Consider the following 25,837-nt stretch of genomic DNA (forward strand, 5'->3'; position numbering starts at 1 on the left):
GTAATGTAGCCTACGTCTATAAAACAACTGATAGAAACCTCTGTTATGTTTCTGTCAATACAATATCTATATGACTACAATACATCAACTAATTTATGTCAATACACTAACCACACGACTAAAATACAAATACCACATGTTTACAATACAATAACCACATAATTACAATACAAAACCACATAACTATACGATAACCCCATGATTACAATAATAACCATATGACAATACAATAACCACATGTTTACAATACAATAACCACATGTTTACAATACAATAACCACAAAATTACAATACGATAACCACATGATTACAATAATAACCACATGACAATACAATAACCGCACTACTACAATACATCGACTACTTGTACGTGTGTCAAAGTTTGAAGGACTGTTGTGAGTGTCCATCAAGTGGATGACCAAGTGTTCAGCCATTACAAGCTGCTGTTTCCTTCAGCTAATTGCTGGCCATTACATCTTGCTGACGGCTGTAATGAAACAATTCCAGTGAGCATTGGGCGCATTCAGAGCTGTGGTGTTTTTTATAGCAGAGGGGGGTTAGGCCAACTTAATGTCGCAGTGAGGATAGGATACGTGTGAGTCTTTAGTACAAATTGAGAATAGGATAAATGTGAGACTTAAATACACAGGATAGGATAAATGTGAGTACTTTAGTACACATTGAGGATAGGATAAATGTGAGACTTAAATACACAGGATAGGATAAATGTGAGTACTTTAGTACACATTGAGGATAGGATAAATGTGAGACTTAAATACACAGGATAGGATAAATGTGAGTACTTTAGTACACATTGAGGATAGGATAAATGTGAGACTTAAATACACAGGATAGGATAAATGTGAGTACTTTAGTACACATTAAGGATAGGATAAATGTGAGTACTTTAGTACACATAGAGGATAGGATAAATGTGAGTACTTTAGTACACATAGAGGATAGGATAAATGTGAGAACTTTAGTACACATTGAGTATATGATAAATGTGGGTACTTTAGTACATATTGAGAATAGGATAAATGTGAGACTTAAATACACAGGATAGGATAAATGTGAGTACTTCAGTACACATTGAGGATAGGATAAATGTGAGACTTAAATACACAGGATAGGATAAATGTGAGTACTTCAGTACACATTGAGGATAGGATAAATGTGAGACTTAAATACACAGGATAGGATAAATGTGAGTACTTTAGTACACATTAAGGATAGGATAAATGTGAGTACTTTAGTACACATAGAGGATAGGATAAATGTGAGACTTAAATACACAGGATAGGATAAATGTGAGTACTTTAGTACACATTAAGGATAGGATAAATGTGAGTACTTTAGTACAAATTGAGAATAGGATAAATGTGAGACTTAAATACACAGGATAGGATAAATGTGAGTACTTTAGTACACATTAAGGATAGGATAAATGTGAGTACTTTAGTACACATAGAGGATAGGATAAATGTGAGTACTTTAGTACACATAGAGGATAGGATAAATGTGAGAACTTTAGTACACATTGAGTATATGATAAATGTGGGTACTTTAGTACATATTGAGAATAGGATAAATGTGAGACTTAAATACACAGGATAGGATAAATGTGAGTACTTCAGTACACATTGAGGATAGGATAAATGTGAGACTTAAATACACAGGATAGGATAAATGTGAGTACTTCAGTACACATTGAGGATAGGATAAATGTGAGACTTAAATACACAGGATAGGATAAATGTGAGACTTAAATACACAGGATAGGATAAATGTGAGTACTTCAGTACACATTGAGGATAGGATAAATGTGAGACTTAAATACACAGGATAGGATAAATGATAGGATAAATGTGAGACTTAAATACACAGGATAGGATAAATGTTAGTACTTTAGTACACATTGAGAATAGGATAAATGTGAGACTTAAATACACAGGATAGGATAAATGTTAGTACTTCAGTACACATTAAGGATAGGATAAATGTGAGTACTTTAGTACACATTGATAGCTTGAGATGGAGTGAACAAATACACATGTGAACAGGTACACATGTATACACATGTGAACAGGTACACATGTGAACAGGTACACATGTGAACAGGTACACATTTTCCGAGAACATTTTGTCTGTTATAAGACACGGCTGTTCTGCACCTAGGTGCATATATGGGTGCCAGATCTAGCCTTAGTACTGGGCCACAGTATTTTGTCTGTACATCAGTTGGCTACAGCGGTGCATGGGTCGGCTGTTTATTATCTTTTCTTAACCTTGATTTATAACACGTAAACACACGGCACATTACACAGCGCGCCATTAATTATTGTATGAAACTTTAAAAGCCGAGTGAAATATTCTTTTCCACAGGAGTGTAACAAAAGAAATCTTCCTTTTGGTAGGAGTGTAACAAAAGAAATCTTCCTTTAGGTAGGAGTGTAACAAAAGAAATCTTCCTTTCAGTAGGAGTGTAACAAAAGAAATCTTCCTTTAGGTAGGAGTGTAACAAAAGAAATCTTCCTTTAGGTAGGAGTGTAACAAAAGAAATCTTCCTTTAGGTAGGAGTGTAACAAAAGAAATCTTCCTTTAGGTAGGAGTGTAACAAAAGAAATCTTTCTTTTGGTAGGAGTGTAACAAAAGAAATCTTCCTTTAGGTAGGAATGTGACAAAAGAAATCTTCCTTTAGGTAGGAGTGTAACAAAAGAAATCTTCCTTTTGGTAGGAGTGTAACAAAAGAAATCTTCCTTTAGGTAGGAGTGTAACAAAAGAAATCTTTCTTTAGGTAGGAGTGTAACAAAATAAATCGTTCTTTCGGCTTAAGTGTAACAAAAGAAATTTTCCTTTTGGTAGGAGTGTAACAAAAGAAATCTTCCTTTAGGTAGTAGTGTAACAAAAGAAATCTTCCTTTAGGTAGGAGTGTAACAAAAGAAATCTTTCTTTAGGTAGGAGTGTAACAAAATAAATCGTTCTTTCGGCTTAAGTGTAACAAAAGAAATCTTCCTTTAGGTAGGAATGTGACAAAAGAAATCTTCCTTTAGGTAGGAGTGTAACAAAAGAAATCTTCCTTTTGGTAGGAGTGTAACAAAAGAAATCTTCCTTTAGGTAGGAGTGTAACAAAAGAAATCTTTCTTTAGGTAGGAGTGTAACAAAATAAATCGTTCTTTCGGCTTAAGTGTAACAAAAGAAATTTTCCTTTTGGTAGGAGTGTAACAAAGAAATCTTCCTTTAGGTAGTAGTGTAACAAAAGAAATCTTCCTTTAGGTAGGAGTGTAACAAAAGAAATCTTCCTTTAGGTAGGAGTGTAACAAAATAAATCGTTCTTTCGGCTTAAGTGTAACAAAAGAAATCTTCCTTTAGGTAGGAGTGTAACAAAAGAAATCTTCCTGTTGGTAGGAGTGTAACAAAAGAAATCTTCCTTTAGGTAGGAGTGTAACAAAAGAAATCTTACTTTAGGTAGGAGTGTAACAAAAGAAATCTTACTTTAGGTAGGAGTGTAACAAAAGAAATCTTCCTTTAGGTAGGAGTGTAACAAAAGAAATCTTCCTTTTGGTAGGAGTGTAACAAAAGAAATATTTCTTTAGGTAGGAGTGTAACAAAATAAATCTTTCTTTTGGTAGGAGTGTAACAAAATAAATCTTCCTTTTGGTAGGAGTGTAACAAAAGAAATATTTCTTTAGGTAGGAGTGTAACAAAATAAATCTTTCTTTTGGTAGGAGTGTAACAAAATAAATCTTTCTTTTGGTAGGAGTGTAACAAAATAAATCTTCTTTTTGGTAGGAGTGTAACAAAAGAAATATTTCTTTAGGTAGGAGTGTAACAAAATAAATCTTTCTTTTGGTAGGAGTGTAACAAACAAATCTGTAATTGAGCAAAACTTGTACAACCTCTGGAACATGCTAGACGTGTGATGACAACGATGACAACCGCCATTTGTCTGTTTGTGCTCTACGTCATCTCGCTCACTGGTGAGTACATTCTTTAGCTTTTTCTCAACATCACCAACATTATCAACACAACCATCAACACCAACACCATCAACACAACCACCAAAATCACTACTAAAGGCAACAACATCACCATCATTACCAACAGCAACTACACCACCATCATTACCAACAGCAATAACACCACAATCATTACCAACAGCAACAACACCACCATCATCAAACAGCAACCACGCCACCAGCATCACCAACACCTACCACGCCACCAGCATCACCAACAGCAACCGCACCATCATCACCAACATCATCTACATCCCAATCATTACCGTTATCGCCTTTGAAAACACCTCCACCACCAACACCACCATAAGAAACTGTATTATCGACGCTACCGTCAACCTGCATCATCTACGCCACTACTATCACAACCATAAACAGCAAAATCAACGTCACCACCATAACTACCACCATCTCATAGTGCACAAATTCTCGTATATTCTGACGCTATTCTCCAAAAAAGACACTGCCCTGTGTTGTCCATAATAAACTATTTCAATTATTTCGTCAAACTTGAAACAAAAATTCAAATTATGAACGAATTAAACTTAAATGATTTAAAACTTCGCAGTTTTAGTGGGTTTATGATTAATCTGTGCTGTTGATGTCAAAAATGTCAGTCATTTAGGCTTTTCTACTGTCAGCTGACGAATGATGTACACAATTATGTTGCATCCCATTATCCTCCTCTTGTAGTGGATGATCGTTAAAATGTTTCATAGCTTTAAATTTCTGACATCTTTTGTCTAAAAAAAAAACTTGTATTTCTCAGCATTGATGGATATATACCATAGCATAGCCACATAGCCATAACAAAACTGACACATGGCCTCAACACTGACACATGACCACAACACTGACACATGACCACAACACATGACCACCACACTGCCACATGACCACAACACTGACACATGGCCACAATACTGACACATGACCACAACACTGACATATGACCACAACACTGACACATGACCACAACACATGACCACAACACTGACACATGACCACAACACTGACACATGACCACAACACATGACCACAACACTGACACATGACCACAACACTGACACATGACCACAACACTGACACATGGCCACAATACTGACACACTGCCACATGACCACAACACTGACACATGGCCACAATACTGACACATGACCACAACACTGACATATGACCACAACACTGACACATGACCACAACACATGACCACAACACTGACACATGACCACAACACTGACACATGACCACAACACATGACCACAACACTGACACATGACCACAACACTGACACATGACCACAACACTGACACATGGCCACAATACTGACACATGACCACAACACTGACACACTAACACATGACCACAACATGCTATCACATGACCCTTTGTTGAGCATAAGAAGGGGCGGCAACCTCGTGATTCCAAAAAGTAGCAATACGCCCCCTTGTTTGACATCATTACTTGCATACTTAATCCAAAAAAATTTTTTTACATAGCTTATAAATGGTAGTTTATGGTACGGTAAAGTAAACAGTAAAGAAGGTAACACCAGTAAGTAATGTAGGACGGGACATCTTCCACACCAGAGGCGTAGCGAGGGGGGGGGGGGCGGGGGGACATATGACCCCGGGCGCCGACCTTAGGGGGGCGCCAAATTGAAAGTTTGAGGGGGGGTGCAAATGAAAAGTTCGAGGGGGGTGGAAATCGAAAGTTTGAGGGGGGGGGGGGTGCAAATGAATAGCTCGAGGGGGGTGCAAATCGAAAGTTTGTCCCCGGGCGCCGGGAAGGGTCGCTACGCCTCTGTTCCACACAATCAAGGACTACGCGTCAACATGTTACGCTCTATAAGTATAAAGCCTTTCTTCAAGTTGCGTTTCTTTCTGGATTTACTTCGATTGACTTTGTCTGTACAAGAACAAACTACAAGACAGCAGTTGTTTGATTTTGGAGTTTACTTGCCCAGATGGGTTGCAGTCTCTAGCTATCGAGCCTCATCTGCCAGGGGGTTTTCGGCTTAGCAACTATCAGGCGCCCCTTTAATGGGAGGTAATGACAGGCAGGTGGTCTATTGATGAGAGTAAATTTAACCCGGCCTGTGGTATACTTTGGTCGTGCTTTCTAACATTAAAATATCGCTTTGTCCTAAAAATAATTTATTGCCCCTAAAGCTGTAAAAATGAAAGATTGTACGTTGAACTCTGTGTGATGAGAGCGGATGATTTATTCGAGTTGTCGTTCTTGATGTGTCAAGGTACATAACTCAAAAAACTCTTTGTCATATGACGTCAGGAACTAAAAGTAGTAAACGAGCGCTGATAGTTTAAACATTTTCTTTTTTGCACTCATGCATTGCTATTATGGGATTGTGAAATTTTTAAATGAAATTTAGCTTTTACGAAGCATTTTAGAATACTTAGTTAATTACGATTAATATAGATCACATCATTGACCTTTGACACAGAACGGTTAAACCAGTCTACCAACACACTGGTTAACACTAAAGTTTACGGTAGCCAGATCTAGACTATTTTCTTAGTTTCGAATTGGAGCCAAACAGACACTTTTACTTGCCCGAATGGACACTTGCCCGAATGGACACTTGCCCGAATAGACACTTGCCCGAATGGACACTTGCCCGAATAGGACAACTATCCGAAAGCCACTTGCCTAAGGCCTTTTTTCCGAAAAAATGTTTATAATATATGTTTATATTATTAAGGGTCTTTCTTAATAAGTTTGGATTTGACATTTTGATGACATAAAAAACATTTTAAATAGTTTATATTATAAATTACCAAGTATCCATTCGGGAAAACTGCTTTCTGGCAAACGGCATTCGGTAGAGTTTCTTTCTGGAATTTGTCGTAGACCCGTTCCAAATCTTCAGTGTGGTTGTGAGTGAAGAGGGGAGAGCCTGAAAATCGGAGTGTGGTGGGTAGAGCATGACGTCATCGTCATTCACTCCAATCTGAGCATGTAACTAACTAATCGTAATTATGCTATACTTTTTTTAGCGCAATTTCCATACTGACAATTGCGATTATTAATTCGTTCTGGATGGATGTGTGTCCGATGTGTGTCCGCTGCTTTAAGTCGTATCTCCTCCTCAACGAAGCAATATCGAGGACTAGTTCCAAAGCAAATATGTTAAGCAAGTTCCGAGGATGATTGTGGGCCAAAAATATTCCCGGAATTCCTTCCTGGATTTCCCGGAAAAGCCAAAAAAACTCGAAAAAATGCTGTTTTCGGCCCATATCTCGGCAACCAGACCACTTAGCACCTTGAAACATTTACCAATCGATTTCTGTCATAATTTAGAACAATATTGCCGAAGAAAGTTTTCAAAAATATCCTTTCGTTCGGTCACAAAAAATTAATTAAGGAAATTGCGCTTAAATTGTCACTAGACTTTTTATTAACTTGTTTTCAGAAGCCCAAAACAAGGGAGAGCTGACGCTCCACGCACGGGTTGTCTCCCCTTACTCGGCAGAAGTGAAATGGAAAGATGGCGGCATGAGCGCTAAACTCAAACCCAGACGTGAGGTCACGCTACGGTACAGGTCGGCCAACACCAACTACACGGAGGTCAAGTCAAGGTCAAGGAAAATCAAATTGTCTGGACTTGTGCCCAACTCCACCTACGAGCTGTCCGTCAAAGATGACGACAGGTGGTCACGTGACTGGAGCGATGCCATTTACTTTACGACCTTGGCATTACATGAAGGTCAAGGTCAGTCACATCACGTGTTTATATATCCCATTTTCTCTATAAGGGATTAATTTATTCATTCGGATTGTTCAAAACTGATCATCTTTCCTTTGTGGTCCCTGGGGAGCAAAGGGCTGCAACCACACATCTCCAGCGGACTCGGTTTTGGGCTGCTCCCTTTATCTGTGCCCACGTGAGCCCAGCTGTTTTTGCCTCTTCTTCAACCGTTCTTCTCCATGTCTTCCTTGGCCGGCCAACCCTTTTTTTTCCCTGGGGATTCCAGTCCAAAGCATGTTTTGCGATGTTTTTCAATGTTGTTCAAAACTGATGCTTAAACATAAATGTATTAATATAGGAGTCAACTGAAGTCAAGTAAAGGTAGTAGAAAATTATTTCTCCCCCCCCCCCCCCCCGCAGATCATTTTTCATATATATATATATATATATATATATATATATATATATATATATATATATATATATATATATATATATATATATATAAAAGATATACTTTAACCAGTGGCTGCATTATAATTTATCCTGTATCCAATCGTTTCCAGACTTGGTGAGAAACCTAACGGCTAGACCTGTATCCGATGAAAATATTGTGTTGTCGTGGATACCGCCTGTACAAGATGGCAGCATTCAGGGCTATACAATCTTCTACAAGCGGGCTGGATCCAGGCAACATTTTCATCAAGTGAACATATCAAGGGAGATGACCGTCTATGAGATGACAAAACTCCGTCCTAATCAACTTTACACTTTTAAAATGCAGAGCAGGAAGGTAAACTAGTAATGAAAATAATAATTTGCTTAAATAGTTATTTATTATGTTAAATTTTAATGTCATGTCATCCATCTCATTACAAAAAGTAAATCGTGATTTACTTCCCCTAACCAGACAGACGGCACAAACAGCTTCAGTACTGTGGTACAAGCTAAGACATTTTCAAACGTCCAAGCGCCGAAATCTTTGGAAGTTCTCGTCATCGGTGATAACGTAAGAACATTTTGTTAATTGAAGAACATATTTTCTTGTCATCGGGGATAACGTAAGAACATTTTGTTAGTTGAGGAATATATTTTCTTGTCATCCGTGAAAACGTAAGAACATTTTGTTAGTTGAGGAATATATTTTCTTGTCATCAGTGAAAACGTAAGAACATTTTGTTAGTTGAGGAATATATTTTCTTGTCATCAGTGGTAATGTAAGAACTTTTATGTCATTTGAAGAGGATCCCAGAGTATTATCTAAAAACAAATAGATTATCATAAAATAAACGACAGAGTTTAACGGCACAAAAAAGTAATTATGTATGTTGTTGGTTGCTTTATAAAATTAGCAAGTTCTTGTAAGATGGCAGCCATCTATTCCCCTACCAAGAAATACAATTGGATACACGATACAACATCAATGTGGAAGGAAAAGGCGAGGGAAAATGACAACAATATCTGTTGAAAAAGGAAATACCAGCTACATTCTTAAAGGTAGCTCGCATTAGACTGGGTTCTAATTTTAAAGTTTGACATAAATATTTTATCCTAGATTTATAGCAAAGATATATAACATATAGTTCATTATGTAATATGTATGTAGCTATTAACAGTATTTATTAAAGCAGTAGTTTTTTTTTTAAAAAGAAAGCTTAGAAGACTAAAAACTTTTAATTCCATTTATTAGATTTTATCAAAACATGCTTTATAGCTACAAGTATCCTTGGTATCTGCCCTACTTATTTTCTGATTTTAAAAAAGTTTAATAAAAAAATGTCTACCATGCACCATGAATGCTCCAGACATTCGACTGAATGAGACGTGTAGAGTACGTGTTGCATCAAGAATGGTTCATGGAACTGGTCTTTACACCAAATGGGAATCATTTTTTATTTCTACTATCAATACTGGTATGGACAATTTTTCTTGAGTTATCTTACAAATATTTCAGTTTGTACTCATATTTATTGGTTTTTTTAAATTAACCTAAAACTTGTTTGATATCATAATGACACACTTACAAAATAAATATATAGTAATTTGTTTTCTACTTACAGATGCCACGTTTTCTGACAGTTTTAGATCCACTGTGGCACCAGCAGACCAGAGCAGCATGTTTGAGGTCACTGACTTTAGTTTGAGCACCAGTGACAGCTACAGTAAGCCCTTGGAAGATTTCCTGGGCTCCTCCTTACCTCCCTTTACTGCACCGCCTAGTGTAACACTACACCAAGCTTCCAATGTCAGTCTTGGTGGTGATGCCAACATAACATGCAAGGCTTCAGGTGTAGAGGCGCCAACAATTGAATGGTTCATTGAATCTGATGATGGAGATCTTAGCCTTGTTCAGGTCTGTACTGCACTTTACTTTATACATTTAAAAAATTCCGGGGCTGCTATATACTGCTACACAGATTCTCTTGCTTAATTAAAGTTTAAATATTTGATAAATTGATAAACATTTTAGTATGCTGAAAATTATTCCATTATTGTTCAACATCTAAAGCAGGCTCCTAGTTCAGAATTGAACTTTGCTGAGAAAGTGACCATTGCCCAAGAAGTTACACAGGACGTTGTGACCTCAGTCTTGTTTTTATACAACATAACCAAGGCAGGGGACAGGGAGGTCAAGTGTGTGGCTAGAAACATGGCAGGGACTGATGAGGAGGTGTTACAGCTGGTCATTGATGGTAGGTTTGTTAACTGTCTGGGTTCATGGTAGGTTTGTTAACTGCCTGGGTTAATGGTAGGTTTGTTAACAGGTTTGTTAACTGTCTGGGTTAATGGTAGGTTTGTTAACTGTCTGGGTTCATGGTAGGTTTGTTAACTGTCTGGGTTCATGGTAGGTTTGTTAACTGTCTGGGTTAATGGTAGGTTTGTTAACTGTCTGGGTTAATGGTAAGTTTGTTAACTGTCTGGGTTAATGGTAGGTTTGTTAACTGTCTGGGTTCATGGTAGGTTTGTTAACTGTCTGGGTTCATGGTAGGTTTGTTAACTGTCTGGGTAAATGGTAGGTTTGTTAACTGTCTGGGTTCATGGTAGGTTTGTTAACTGTCTGGGTTAATGGTAGGTTTGTTAACTGTCTGGGTTCATGGTAGGTTTGTTAACTGTCTGGGTTCATGGTAGGTTTGTTAACTGTCTGGGTTCATGGTAGGTTTGTTAACTGTCTGGGTTCATGGTAGGTTTGTTAACTGTGTGGTTTCATGGTAGGTTTGTAAACAGATTTGTTAAATGTGTGGGTTAATGGTAGGGTCAGTGTTTCTTCCAGGCATCTCTTTAGTCTGCTGCCTTTCCCCCCCCCCCCTCCCCGAGCCAAATGGAAATTTATATAGTAAATATATTCTTTTACCAGCGTCCCCTCCCCCCCCCTCCCCCCTGTAAATATTAAGTGCCCCCCCCCTCTCTCCCAGAGAAAAAAGTCTGGAAGAAACACTGGTTAGGTTTGTTAACAGGTTCTGTTATTAGTTTTATTAACTAAAGTTTGACTGAGTTACAATATTAGAATCACCATCATGTGTTTAGAAACAGAATACATGATAAATATATGAACTATCTTCCAATGATTGGCAGAACCTCCAAAAATTCAGTTTGCTGAGGGAATGACAGTGGACATGTACTCAAATGCCCAGTTGATCTGTGAAATATTGGGCAAAAAGATAACTGAGGTGAAATGGGTCCATGTACCCTCCAACATTGAGTACCATCAGGTGTGTATGATAGACTTCTCTCTTAAATTAAAACACGAACACAGTATGGCAGTGTTAACATTATTAAGATAATTATTCAGCTGATTTTCCCATCATTGCCTAACTGTGAGCCTGACACACACAGGGTGTTGAGAGCCAGACTGGATTCTCCGTCAGATCTGTGAGAGACGAGACGAGATCTACGACAACTTTTGTTCTCTCCCTGCACAACACCAGCCTAGCACATGAAGGTGCTTACAAATGTGTAGCCAAATCCTTGTCAGCAACAGATGAGGCATTTGTTACCTTGAGAGTCAAAGGTATATACTAACATATTCATCGTATAAAATATGTAAAAAAAAAACTATAAATATTTTTAAAAATTAATAATGTTAGTCTTATATATTGGCTGTATTTTCTCTGTTTTTATTAGAAATCTAATCTTAAATAAAAAAGCAACAATTAATAAGTGTTATAATCTTAGATAAAACAGTAACATATATGTGGTGTTGTAATCTTAGATAAAACAGTAACATTTATGTGGTGTTGTAATCTTAGATAAAACAGTAACATTTATGTGGTGTTGTAATCTTAGATAAAACAGTAACATTTATGTGGTGTTGTAATCTTAGATAAAACAGTAACATTTATGTGGTGTTGATTCTGTTACAGTGCCACCCCCACCTCCTGTGTATAAAATTCAAACAATTGCCCTCTCACCCACAAGGATTTCAGTCAGCTGGTTACCTCCACTAAACTACCCCTACAACATCAACTATTACCAGGTAACAGCATGACATATGCCCATACATTCAACTATTACCAGGTAACAGCATGGCATATGCCCATACATTCAACTATTACCAGGTAACAGCATGGCATATGCCCATACATTCAACTATAACCAGGTAACAGCATGGCATATGCCCATACATTCAACTATAACCAGGTGACAACATGGCATATGTCCATACATTCAACTATTACCAGGTAACAGCATGGCATATGCCCATACATTCAACTATTACCAGGTTACAGCATGGCATAAGCCCAAACATTCAACTATTGCCAGGTAACAGCATGGCATATGCCCATACATTCAACTATTACCAGGTAATAGCATGGCATATGCCCATACATTCAACTATTACCAGATAACAGCATGGCATATGCCCATACATTCAACTATTACCAGGTAACAGCATGGCATATGCCCATACATTCAACTATTACCAGGTAACAGCATGGCATATGCCCATACATTCAACTATTACCAGGTAACAGCATGGCAGATGCCCATACATTTTATTATGATTTTTAACAACAATATAATGACACCTTCAAGTAGAAAATTATTACATGATTTTTTTTTTATATTTAACTGATAATATGTATGTAAAATCTTTGATTACTTTAGAGTAAGATGAAGTTTGTTCTAGAATTAAGCCAAAGTAACTTAATATAGGTATTCTAAATGAGCCGAAAAATTTAAGCCGGTTTTAAAAATTTTTGGTCGCGTTGCGGCATCGCGCGGCGGTCCGACCCCATAACACATACGCAATTAGAAACCACTGATTTAGAAAGAAGAATGGTAGCTCTGTAAGATGGTATAACTTTGCCAACTGTATAATATAATTAAATGCTAAAAATGTTCAATTTAAAATTTTAAAATGTTTTTTTTCCATGAAAAAATAATTTTACAGCCGCCAAAGTTGTATATTCCGAAAGGGCATCCAATTTGCCATAAAACTGTTACAATTTAATGAACACTCCATGTATGGGGTCGGACCGCAGTAAATGAAACCAATGTATACAAATCGCGACGACCCGCATCTAAATTTCGCCGGCTTGAGTCAAGATTTTGTTGAATTCCGGAACACCCGACCTCGGTTCGGAACCAGATTTTGTGTTTATTCGTTGATTACAGTGGATTTAAAAGCATGTGCAGGTAAGTTGAATGCACGTTATATTACTAGCTATATTCTTTTTATTTATAATTAACTGCTGCTTTAATACATTTGAATATTAGTGCCCGCTTATCGGTAATTGCTCCACGCTTAAAAATTTTTTTTCAAAAAAATTATCTAGCCTTTTTTAAAAGTCCGTTGTATTTAATTTATGGTCACTGAAATAAAAAAGGAATGCACAATTAAATCAAAAAGATGTTTAAAAGGATGATACAATTTAATTTGGTTTAGTAAATTATGTTAGTTAATAACATCGGCCGATTAAACTATCCATATTTTGTCGATATTTCAAGCCGACTGTCCGCCATGTTTTTTTTTACTTTCTCGTAGTGTTGGGTTCAACTATTATATTACAGCAGCGGTTAACAGCATACTTTCAATATATTGTAGCATTGCTTTTTTTTGTCTTTCCTAGTTTATTAGTTAACTATTCTATATATGTGCAGTAGTTACATTAAATTTTAGAATATTACGATCTTTTACATTTTTAATCTCTAGATTTATTGTACAGACGACTTAAAATAAAATGTAGCCCCCCTTCCATAATAGTTTAGTCCAAAGTTGTTTCTAGATTTAGTCTAGATTCTAGATCTACTTAGATTAGTTAGATTCACCATTGCTTTCATGTTAATATTTAGTAGTAGAACTATCTATAGTACTTACATTTATATCTAAAAAGCATTGAGCAGCCTTACCTTTATTATTATTATTCTATTTACAGAGCAAGATATTAGCATAAACGAAAGTGGAAACTGAAAGGCCTGCCAAAAAATATGTATTGTTTGTGTAAGCATCAACAGGACTCCTGAATACTTTTGAAGGAAACCATTTGTCAAATGTTAGTATTGTATGCACTTTGCTTAATATTTATAATGATGTAATGTTACATGATTGATATCTAAGTTGGTATAAAGATATACAGTCCTGCTATATAAGTCAGTATATTTGAAATGCTAATTAATTGTTTTTATTCACAGACATTTTCTCTACTCTGGACCAATGGAAGGATCCCTTACTAGATTCCATAATTTGATGTGTGCTGGCAGTTCACAATCATTTATTACAATGCTACTTCAAACCTTGAAGAAGACAAGACAAACTCAACCAGGATATTGACTATTAATTATTACAATGCTACCCAACATCATAGAGAACTTTCCCAATCAGGATATTGACCTGTCTTTTTGAACCTGCTCTAAGATTTCTGATAATTGTATAAGTTAGGACCTAGACATTTCCAGAAGTTGACTTTGATCAATAACTAACTAAAAGAAATAAATATACTAGTAACAAGTAAATTCATGCTAAGCAAGTCATGATTAGGAACCAGAGTAACAAAACTAGATGAACATCACAAGTCTATTAGTTATCTTACTTCGTCAGTTTTTAAAATGCATGAAATTTCTTATTATTATAGTATATAAGTAAAGTAATAGTATAGTTATTTAGTTTTTTTTATAACAAATTAATGCTAACATGTATCCTACACAATTAATATTACTTTCTTAAAAGTAAGAACACTTTTTGAAGGATGTTAGGTAATGAAAATTCTTGATTTTGGGCGTTAAGGAAGGATGCCTTGTATTGTTTTGCAGAATGATTATGTTATGTTTCTGTGTTTATTATATATTAAGAACATCATATGCTTTAAGTTGGTGTAAAATTTATTGAGATACCTTACTTAAATATTTTTAAATCATTTTTTGAAAAAGGATAAAATTTCAAATTTTTATAAACTGACATTGCTTAATCTGGTCTCGCTAATTACTTTCTTTACTAATTCTTTACCTGCTTGTTTCATATTAACATGCTTTGAATTTCCTTTCTTAGAACATTTATATTATTAATGTGGCTTAATTAGTTGATTTTCTATGATTTTTTAAAAATGACTGTAAATTAACTTTTTGTCTCCCTTTTCGTACTTCGGTAAAATTGTGCTTTGGCTCATTTTTATGTGAATAAATTTTCTATTTATATCGGTCTGACTACCTTGAAAAAAATTGGGTTTGCTATTTGTATTACTGGCTGTGTGTGCAAGAAATTTGAGAGTTCTAACTTAGTTATTGTAGAAGTTAGTAGGGGTCTCAAATAGACCCTTTACTGCTCAAAAAGCGAACGCATTTTTTGAGTTTTAAAAAATTCATAACTTTTTTAAAAATGGACATACACCAATAAATTTGGTGTTTCTGTTCTGATGAAAACAGTCTCTATCAGGTGGAAGTGTTAAATTTTATTTAATTTCATTATAAAAATTTCATTTTGAATACCTACTTAATACTTTTTATATTAATTTAGGTCAGCTACCGTGGGGTGAGGGATATTGAAGCAACACTTTTCAATACAAGCAGAGTAGGGTCAGAGATCTACAACCTTCAGCCTAACTCAAGCTATTTAGTAGGTTTGTTGTCAAATTATTTTGATATCATAACATAATTAATACTAAAATAATACTGTCAATGTATTTTGGTTTTACTTATCTGCTGAGGGTTGCCATTCTTAACATTGCTTTTATTTAACATGTTATACCTATTTTTTTGAGTATTTAGATACTTATAAGTTATTGCTAACCCATTTCATGTTGCTGCAACTTAAAGCATAAAGGAATCCAATTCAATATGTGTGATTAAAAAACCTCTTAAATTTTCATGGCAATCAGATAAATAGTGGCGTAATGTATAAAATATTAACAAACATACTTTGATTTATTTGTATTTGTTTATTTATTTGTGCTATATATTTCCTTAGTGATTGAAATTCTTTCTTGCCTCTGAGCTAAAAAAAATATCAGAAAAAGTTTCTCTTATTAAGACTGGCATACAGTTAGTGTAGATTCTTTACAATTTAAAGTAAAGCATTTTTTAAATTTACAATATATTTTTACAAATGTAATTTTTTTTGTAGAAATGAATAGAAAATATGTTATGCTTGCCTTTATATCTTACAAAAGTCTCTATAAGGCTCTAGTTGAACTGCTGTGTTTATTATCTCAACACTTTCAGGAGTTACTGCTGGCACTCCAGATGGTTTGGGTGAAGTTGGACCTCTTGTGGAAATAACCACATTATCTAATCATGGGCTACAACCAATCAATTTATCAGCAATTAGAATTAACTCTTCTGTAAGTAAAACAAGTCTATGGTTTCATTTTATGAAAGCTGAGAACACAAATATCACATCAAACATTACTTTAATTCAGGGGTCTCCAAACTTTTCAGCCCGAGGGCCCCATTAGCTATCAAATATTAGTTCGGGGGCCAGAGTTTTTCTACCCCCCCCCCCCAATGGAATATATATATATATATATATACATATATATATATATATATATATATATATATATATATATATATATATATATATATACATATATATATATATATATATATATATATATATATATATATATATATATATATATATATATATATATATATATATATATATATATATACAAATCAAGTGCCCCCATCCGAGAAAAAAGTCTGAAAAGAACACTGTAGGGGATCGAGAACACATTCGATGTCCAAGTTTGTTGTCAAATTGCTCTTCACGTAGGCCTACTTCGTTCTTGATAAAGTTTGTATGTTGTTCAAAAATTTGAAAAGTACTTTGATGCCAAAGTTAATATTAGGAAAGTTTTCCTTGGACAAATACTGATGAAAACCCACCCGCCCTTCTTTGAACTTGTCTTTAAGGAGGTCATTTGCTGGGCAACTGGCCACATTTGCTTCAATGGCATTTGCACACAATGCGACATTTTCAGTTTCTTTAGAATTTTTTTTCTCAGCCACCTCCAACAAACTTTTTTCCGTCGACAAAAAGATCTCCGAGGGCCGGATGAGAAAACCTCGCTGGCCTGATGCTGCCCGCGGTCCGTAGTTTGGAGACCCCTGCTTTAATTCATAAGACTGGGATTTTATCTAAAATATGTAATACCAGACACAAAATGTTTCTATAATCTCATGCTATCTAATAAAAAGCTTAACATTAAATTTTTTCTTGATTTTTAATAATCAGATGATACAATTAACCTGGGAGACCAATGTAGCTCCAATGTACATACAAGGGTTTAATATTTACTACAGAAATGAAGATAGCTCTGCTGAGAAGAAACTTTTTACCAAGGAAAATCGAAGGAACAGATTTAATTTGAGTAAGATGCTTTAATATATAATCTTCCGATATATATCATATAAAAAATTATACACACATTCATAGTTCTAGTTTATATATATATATATATATATATATATATATATATATATATATATATATATATATATATATATATATATATATATATATATATATTTAAAACACTGCATGTCTATGTAGATTTGGACCAGAAAAAAATGTACATTGTGCGAGTCTCCACTCTGATGACTTGGGACTTTGAGGCCAATTCTAGTTGGATTATTATACACTCCAGCTACAATGGTAAAAATAAAATTATATAAAGCAGTTAATAAATGTTTCTTTTGAGCTTTGTCATGTTGGTATCTTAACCATAAATTAATACTTCAGATTTTTTTAAATTTTTGTTCTATTATTTGAATTGTATAAATTTAACACAAATAAGGTTAGGCTACAGTACTTTTTGGGTAAAATTTTAAATATTTACAGATTTTCCAAAAGCCAATTTTATAACATCAGTCCCTGAAATGGAGAAGCTAAAAGTTTCAGCTGATTTATCAGAAACAGGAAAAACTGTAATTAGTGTTTTTTTTTTAATTTTATTATAATTATTTTCCAAATATAAGAAAGTACCAAATAACTTGATTCTTATTTGTTTTGAACATATAATAACATTATATGTCAATAAAAAACATTTTTTTAAATAAAAACATTGTTATAATAATCTTTGTGTAATGCAGGAGAACAGAAATCTACCCAATACATTGACACATTCTAGACCAAACATAAAAGGTGAAACTCTCTCCTACTTAAGTAAGACCATTCTTTTAAACTATAAATACAAATAAGTAAACATTGTTATATTTTAATTGCATGAATCATCTTTCTGTGTTGAAACCAGTCATACTTAATGAACAAACAAATGTACGCATTTTATACTTTAGTATCTAATAAAGACAGCTGCTTTAAGATGCTTATGTTTTATTGTCAGATAATGCCCCAAGTGTTGTCAAAAATGTCCGAGCCACTCCCATCTCACCCACTGAAATCCATGTTAGGTGGGAAGCTCCAGACACTGGTCATGTGACCAAATACAACATAAAGTACTGGCGCCCTGGCTGGAAGGAAAAATTTACTGAGTGGATTCCCAAGCATCGGTTGAATTTTTTGGCAAAGGACTTGATCAAAAATAGCAACTATAGGTTTGTAATAAGCAATTTGTAAGAATTCAAATTGTTAAATAATGGCTATTAATAAAAAGAAGTAAACTTTAAATTGTTTCTGTGGTGTATGAAAAGACAGTGTAGGCCTATTATACCTAGCTGCTTCTACTTTCACTGACTTACATTGAAACTAGACAGAACTTGATGTCATAAGTCAAATAATAATAGGCTAACACCAATATTCAGCTATTTAAGGTCTGTCTTCTTATCCATTAATATAACAAAAATGAACACTTGAATATGTATTCATACAAAACTTTGAAGATTTGCTGTGAGACAGATTTTGGGTTCAACTCCCAACATGTTATGTAAAGATTAGAGTGCCAAACCTGGGTCTTCTGAAGTATGGAGCCTGCAATAGTGCACTCACATTATAGGCTAGCTGTTTCACTGTGTTATGTTTGCAGGTTACTTTGATGTTGGTCTTAATCCCACCCAAAATTGATATTAAAATAATTAACAGTCAACTGAGTGACTTAAACTTGCACCTGAATTTAAACTTCAACATTTAACTTTTACCATTTCAACCTGTAGATTTGAGATTCTGCCATATGCTGGGGATGTTCATGGTGAGGCTTTTGTCATTTTTGCAAAAACATTTGGTGATAAACCTGAAGGACCACCCAAGAATGTTCAGATTAAATCATTGAACTCTTCTGTAAGTAAGACAGAGAAGAATATTGCAGTTGCATTTTTTTCTTCAGAAAACCAAACAAAAATAAAACTGTATTTGGATCTGTTTATTTTACAAACCTTGACTAATAATTTTGTCATCAGGCCTTACTGGCATCCTGGCACCATCCAGACCCAGACCAAACAAATGGCCTAGTGATTGGCTACAAGCTGGTGTTGAGAGAAAAGGAGGGGAACAAAGTTGCAGGCTACAGAGTGCCAAGACTGAGAACCAACTACACATTTTTAAGTAACTCACATCTCTATAATTTGGCTTCATACGTAATATTTTTTATTCTTTTAGAGTAAGTAATTTAAACAGGTGAATAAAAAACACATTTTTAAATTAGAAAAAAAACATAGCTAACTAAATTGTAAAACCATCGTCTCATACTAAACCAGCAAGTAATTTATCACCAACTATATGTTATGCAATGCAAGTTTGTATCCAAGGGTTTATTTACAGATATACCAACTACAAAGATCTACAGCTTTAGAATGGCAGCCATGACAGTGAATGGAACAGGAGTGTTTTCTCCTTGGATTGATTCAGTTCCACACAATGGTATATGTCAATAGATTTTACTTGACAGTATACATAACTCTATACAATAGGAGATATCAATCTAATTTGTATTAGTATTTATAGTAGGCACTGTTATAAGAACAGAAAAGATGTATTTTGTACTTGTAAAAAAAAAATCTTTTTAGATTGCTATTCATTTTAAAACTTTTAAAATTTGATTAGTATATTTTAGGCTGTTCCTTTTAAACCCCTTCTATGTTTATTGGGAAGGTTTAAAAATACAGGTTGAGACTTCACTTTTTTTGGCACCAGCAAATCATCAGCTAAAATGTAAATATTTGCTTACAGAACCCACTAAACCCAGCCCACCTGAACATCTGCTTGTTGTACCCAGTGAAAACTCTCTTAGAATCCAATGGAAGAGGCCATCTCACAAAGGTTAGTCTAGATAACGTTCAGTAGTGAAAACATTACAGGCTAGAGTGACAAGAGGGAAAATTATATCTATAGCTAAAAACTGATGTACTTAAAAACTAAATAATGACAAAATCAATATTTCATTACTTCAGTCACAAGTAAATCCTTCAAATTACTATTCTGTTTATAAGTTTACTGAAACCACAGTAATTGAAAACTACCATGTTCCCTTTTTAGAAAGTCAATGTTTTATCTTTCTCCTGATGTCCATTGAAAAAGTCTAAATCAAAATACACTTGACTGCATGCCTTGTCTCCCTTATAAAAAAATGACATCCTAGCATTGCATAGACAATTGTGTTTCTATGTGGCCTAATCAACCAGAATCAACTGTAGGCTTATGTAAATAATTTAGTTGAATGCATTTTTAAATATATTTTAAATATTTGCCTTTAACAAGTAATTCTTCAATAATTATTATATCTATGTAAATATTCATTAATTAAGATATTTATTATCAGATAATACAATACTTCCTTAGGCTCTGCTTTACAGGGCTATATAGTTGGCTATGGCCAGTTTATTCCTGAAGTCTACAGACAAGTAGTTAGTGCATCTCAAACATCCTTCACACTTACAGGTTTAAGTAAGTCCACTTTTTAAAAAGTCTTAAGTATATGTGCAGCTTAGCTTACTACAGTCTGAATCATATTATATACTTAATTAAATATGAAAAAAATGTCAGATCACAGATCAAAATTTCATTTGATTCATATTGTAATATTCATAGTTATAACTTATTTTCATCTAATTCACACAAAAAGATTTAATAATGTATATGTAGTTTAATGGTTGATGCAATCAAATTAAACAAAGCAGGTTTATAATAGGCCTACTAAATAATATCAGATGATAAAAGTAAAAATAGCAAAATGTTGAATGCCAGTCTTTCCTTATGTAAATAAAATGTTCACTTTCTAATATGTGAAAAATTCTACTAAACTTTTGAAATTATTCTTATTGTTTTTTTCTTGCAGAGGCTGATTCTGAATATATAGTCAGTGTGAGGTCCTTCAATACCTATGGGGAAAGCTTGCCTACATTTAATATTTCTAGGACACAAAAATGTAATATAATAACTTAAAAAAGACTTAGTTTATATAATAGTGTTTTATGAATAATTTATTCATGACAAGCTGTTTTGAGCTAGAAAAAATTTAAAGTTGTTATGAATATTAATAAAAATAATTTTAATTTACAGTACCATTTCAAGAGCCACCATTACTAACACCTGTAAAAATAAAAGTTGAATCCATGAGCCCAAAGTCACTAAAGCTATCATGGGTTGATCCATCTCTATCACACAACACCAAAATACAAGATGGAAGATCATATATGGTAAGTTAATAATTAACCCTTTATTTACGGAATTATGTTCTGAATGAGATTTTTACTTAAACAATGTGTTACTATATTGCTTTTGGCACATTCAAAGCATATATCGAAGGAAATTTCGTTTCATAAATTTTTAATGGCCAAAACAGATATTGGTACTTATAAGTACCGTCAGTAAACTAGGACATTTTTTTTCAAAAAAATTTTTTTTACAAAACAGGAACAAACGATACAATTTATTAACTAATAACATGGCAATCATTTTAACAATCACTTTTTGTAATTTTCACACATAAATACAGCACAAAAGTATATTTTGAGTACGATTTTTACTGGATTTTCTATCGGAACACATCTTAGACCTCAAACACAGCAAAAGTTGCCGACATGTCATGCTCCCACATAGTTGTCTGTGGTCTTTCTGGTGTAGCAACGGTTGCCAAACTGAACATGCTTTTGCTGGAAGCTTCCAATAACTAGTACAATGAGCCGCATAAACAAACAAAAGCCTAGTCATTCAGCACACAACTACTAGAAATACTAATATAATTGTAGCCTACTATAATGTTATGACAAGTCTACACTACAGTGCAAAGTTCATAAATAGAAGTGAGCTCAATGTGTTTTGGAAGAAGTAGTGGATTACTCTTTTCTGTTTACTGATTAAAATTTATCTTATAGATCTATACTATATGCAGAAGTATGGACTATTACTAGTCTACAGGTTTACATTATGTAAATGCCAGTTGTTGTAGGCAAGACAGTTTATTGCAGTAAATATAACTAACAAATTAAATCTTACAACCTGAACTAGGCTTTGGTATACAAATGAAGTATACTAAACCTTATAAACGAGCCTGCAACTGATACCTTTATTCTTGTTATTTTTTTACTACTAGAAATGAACATGTAATTACAACATTTCTTAGGTAAACCATATGCAAACCTTCTTATAAATGTGTAAATATCATTTTTTGAGTACATTTCGTTAAGTAATTATCAAGACAATATTTATGTAACTCCACTTAACAAATCTGCAATTTTCTAAAAATCCTAAAAAAAAATGACCGTGTGCCCTGACGGTACTTATAAGTCTACTTGTAAACATCGATCTAATACAAAGACAATTTGAGTAAAATTGTATAACTAGAAGTTAAACACGTTTGCCTGACTATTGAAAGTGCCAATAAAAAATATTTGGGGTTGAAAACTTGAAAAATAAGGTAAAACAAAAGGAAATCAGGAACGGGTGTGAGAAATGTACAGAAAAATTGTGAACTACCGATATAGCAAGACATTGAAAAAGCGCCACACCATTAATTTTTAAAAAACATTGATACCTCCGACTACCGGCGACTCAGGGGAGATAATACTATAAAATACATCAATAATTTTTAAAATTCGTATTTAATTTAATATAATACAGGCATTTAATTAAAGTGGTACTTATAAGTACCGTCAGTAGATAAAGGGTTAATAAAGTGATTATTTTAAAATATGATACTTAAATTATGTTTTGCAAGTGTGCTAAAATAATATGCTTTAATTTAAAGTAATAATTTTCATTATATATATATAATCAACACTTACATTTAAATATTGGGAGATGAAAATTTGTTAAGAAGGCCTACAAATTTAAATATGCTAATAGTTCTAAACCTTACAGATTAGATATTCCTCAATATCTGGAGAAGCATATAGTTATGTCAACACAAGTGCCCAGTCTTTGGTGCTATCAGATCTTGAGCCTGGGAGCTCTTATGAAGTATCAATCAAAACCACTAGAGGAAGCAATTCTAGTCAGTGGAGTTTAGCTGTTGTCAACTCAACACAGGAATTAGGCAAGCCTATTCTCAGTATTCTGTTTATCAATCAGCTTAATTAAATTTTGGTTTAAACGAATTAAGATTTGTTATTTTAAAATGTATAATATTTTTTAAAAATTCAAAATGAATTCCCCAGCTCCATCAACAGCACCAGAAAATATCCAAATGTATCCCCAGCCTGGAAACATGAATCAAATTTATTTATCCTGGTCAGAACCTATGAAACCTAATGGCGTAATTGAAAGTATGTTACATGCTATTAATTGATCAGTAAACCAACAGTAATTTTAAAACTTAAAGCATTCTCTTAAATTGTGTTAAATATTAAAGGAATATTCTGAACTTATTTTGACTATAATTTCACTTTTGTTTTGCAGATTATTTTATTTATATGTCAAAAACACAAACTCATGATATGAAACTTTGGAAAGTTATGGTTACAAATTTACGTAGTGTTAAAATAAAAAACATTGAGCCATATACAATCTACTACTTCAAACTTCAAGCAAAGAACAAGGCAGGTTATGGGCCATTAAGTGATCTGAACATATTTTACCCTCCAACAGGTACGCCTATTTTATTTTTGCATAAAAAATGTAATGATAAATATACTCAAATCATAATTTTCATTTTGTCGATACTATAGTAAGGTGGGTGGCTTAACAACACAAACGAAATTAATATCAATTTTATTTGAATTCACTAAAATAGTTTTATCATGAAATATCATGTTGATTTTTTTTATAATAGTTGTATAAAACCAGAACAATACTTGAACCAAAACTAACATTTATACTTACCATAAACTAACTCTTATGGTTATAAGTGTGTAGGTTAATCAAGAAAATGCAAAAATGTTCAACATGTTGACAATTTTATTTTATTTGCTTTTCTACATTGAAATTAGGATTAATTTCCATCCTTATTAATGATAATTAATACTAATAAGAATTGATATTAAATTATTTTCCCATTAAATTAGATAAAAGGCCTCCTCCTTCTATAACATCAATCAATGAGAACTACAGTAACACCTCAACAACAGTCAAAATAACTTGGATTTATCCAGAAGCTTCAAAGCCCAGTGTTATTGGTAAGTTACTTTAAAATTTTTAACTATTGTCTATGTTTAACTGTATCTAAAGAGTTTTATCATCCTGGAGTTTAACTGTATCTAAAGAGTTTTTATCATCCTGGAGTTTAACTGTATCTAAAGAGTTTTATCATCCTGGAGTTTAAAGATATGGAAGTTCAACCTGTAGTTTTACAATAATCGTTGTGATGATTTTCTTATTTTCAATAGTGTTAAATTTTACATTAACCATGTCTATACCATTGGCCATTAGGACTGCAAGACTGCTCTGTTTAATTATTTGTATCAATAGGTTTTTTAGTGTACTACACTGATGATCTTAACAAAAAAGATTCTGATTGGCAAGTCCGCAATGAAAGTGGATATGATCATTTAATAACTGACCTTTATTACAATACAACCTATCATTTCAAGGTAACACCCATAACATGTTTGAAATTAAGATAAAATTACATTTAGGTTACTAATTAATTTGTATTAAAAAATTACAAACAACATTATGCCACAAACAAAAATGGCATGGAAGATTGGTACAAGATTTTGAACCACAAATGAAGTGTTATAAAACTAATTCCATTTTTGTTAAATGCATATCATGAAAGCAGAATAATTATTTAAATATATTTTGTAAAAACTACTTTTAGGTCAGAGCAAAGTATAATAATGGAATTGGCCAGTTTGGTAATGTTGTTTCCTACACAACACCACCTTATGGTGAGTTCAATTTTTCAAATTGTCAGATTTTTGACAAACTAAATACTAAAAACATATATTATTTTTTACCTCAATCAAGTTAAATACCACTTAGCCCCTACTTATTTTGCCACTATAATTGTGCAAAAAATTAACAAGTAGTATCAAATTATTGTAAGACCCATTTCAACCAGTCGGTCCAAAGGGAGATAAAGTGGAGTTCAATGTTTTTCTGACAATTTTATGAAAATTTTAAACATTAGGCCTATAGTCTTTTACTTATATAGTGAGTAACATTTCTGATTCCTGTATTATTTTATTTATCTAATGAGTTGCGTGTACTTTAATTGCTACATTTTTTTAACAGCCAAATTGGTAAAACAAGAAGCTGCTCCAAGAAAAAATTCAAAAAAAGGCAAGAACCTTGAAAACACTTTGAACTACCCAGAAAGAAATAATCAAGTTACCACAGCTA

General features: G+C 33.6%; 1 protein-coding gene across 1 annotated transcript; it reads left to right on the forward strand.

Moving 5' to 3' along the window:
* Positions 1–507: 507 nt before the first annotated feature.
* On the forward strand, positions 508–25,837 carry LOC131942687 (neogenin; the record flags this gene model as incomplete). The annotated part of the gene is given in 33 exon segments (XM_059302590.1): positions 508–595; positions 3,857–3,980; positions 7,453–7,752; positions 8,295–8,521; positions 8,639–8,737; positions 9,081–9,225; positions 9,534–9,641; positions 9,789–10,081; positions 10,238–10,421; positions 11,302–11,438; positions 11,563–11,737; positions 12,090–12,202; positions 15,680–15,782; positions 16,384–16,502; positions 17,402–17,537; positions 17,720–17,821; positions 18,008–18,093; positions 18,259–18,331; positions 18,510–18,720; positions 19,276–19,399; positions 19,519–19,663; positions 19,880–19,978; positions 20,288–20,377; positions 20,897–21,001; positions 21,393–21,482; positions 21,617–21,753; positions 23,417–23,591; positions 23,713–23,820; positions 23,954–24,142; positions 24,559–24,669; positions 24,962–25,083; positions 25,314–25,383; positions 25,730–25,837. Coding segments are annotated over 32 exon segments (4,342 nt in total), but the record flags the coding sequence as incomplete, so codon positions are not given.

Source organism: Physella acuta, unplaced genomic scaffold, assembly GCF_028476545.2.
Source record: "Physella acuta isolate Inbredline_101_S28 unplaced genomic scaffold, ASM2847654v3 ptg000419l, whole genome shotgun sequence".
Classification (NCBI taxonomy): domain Eukaryota; kingdom Metazoa; phylum Mollusca; class Gastropoda; family Physidae; genus Physella; species Physella acuta.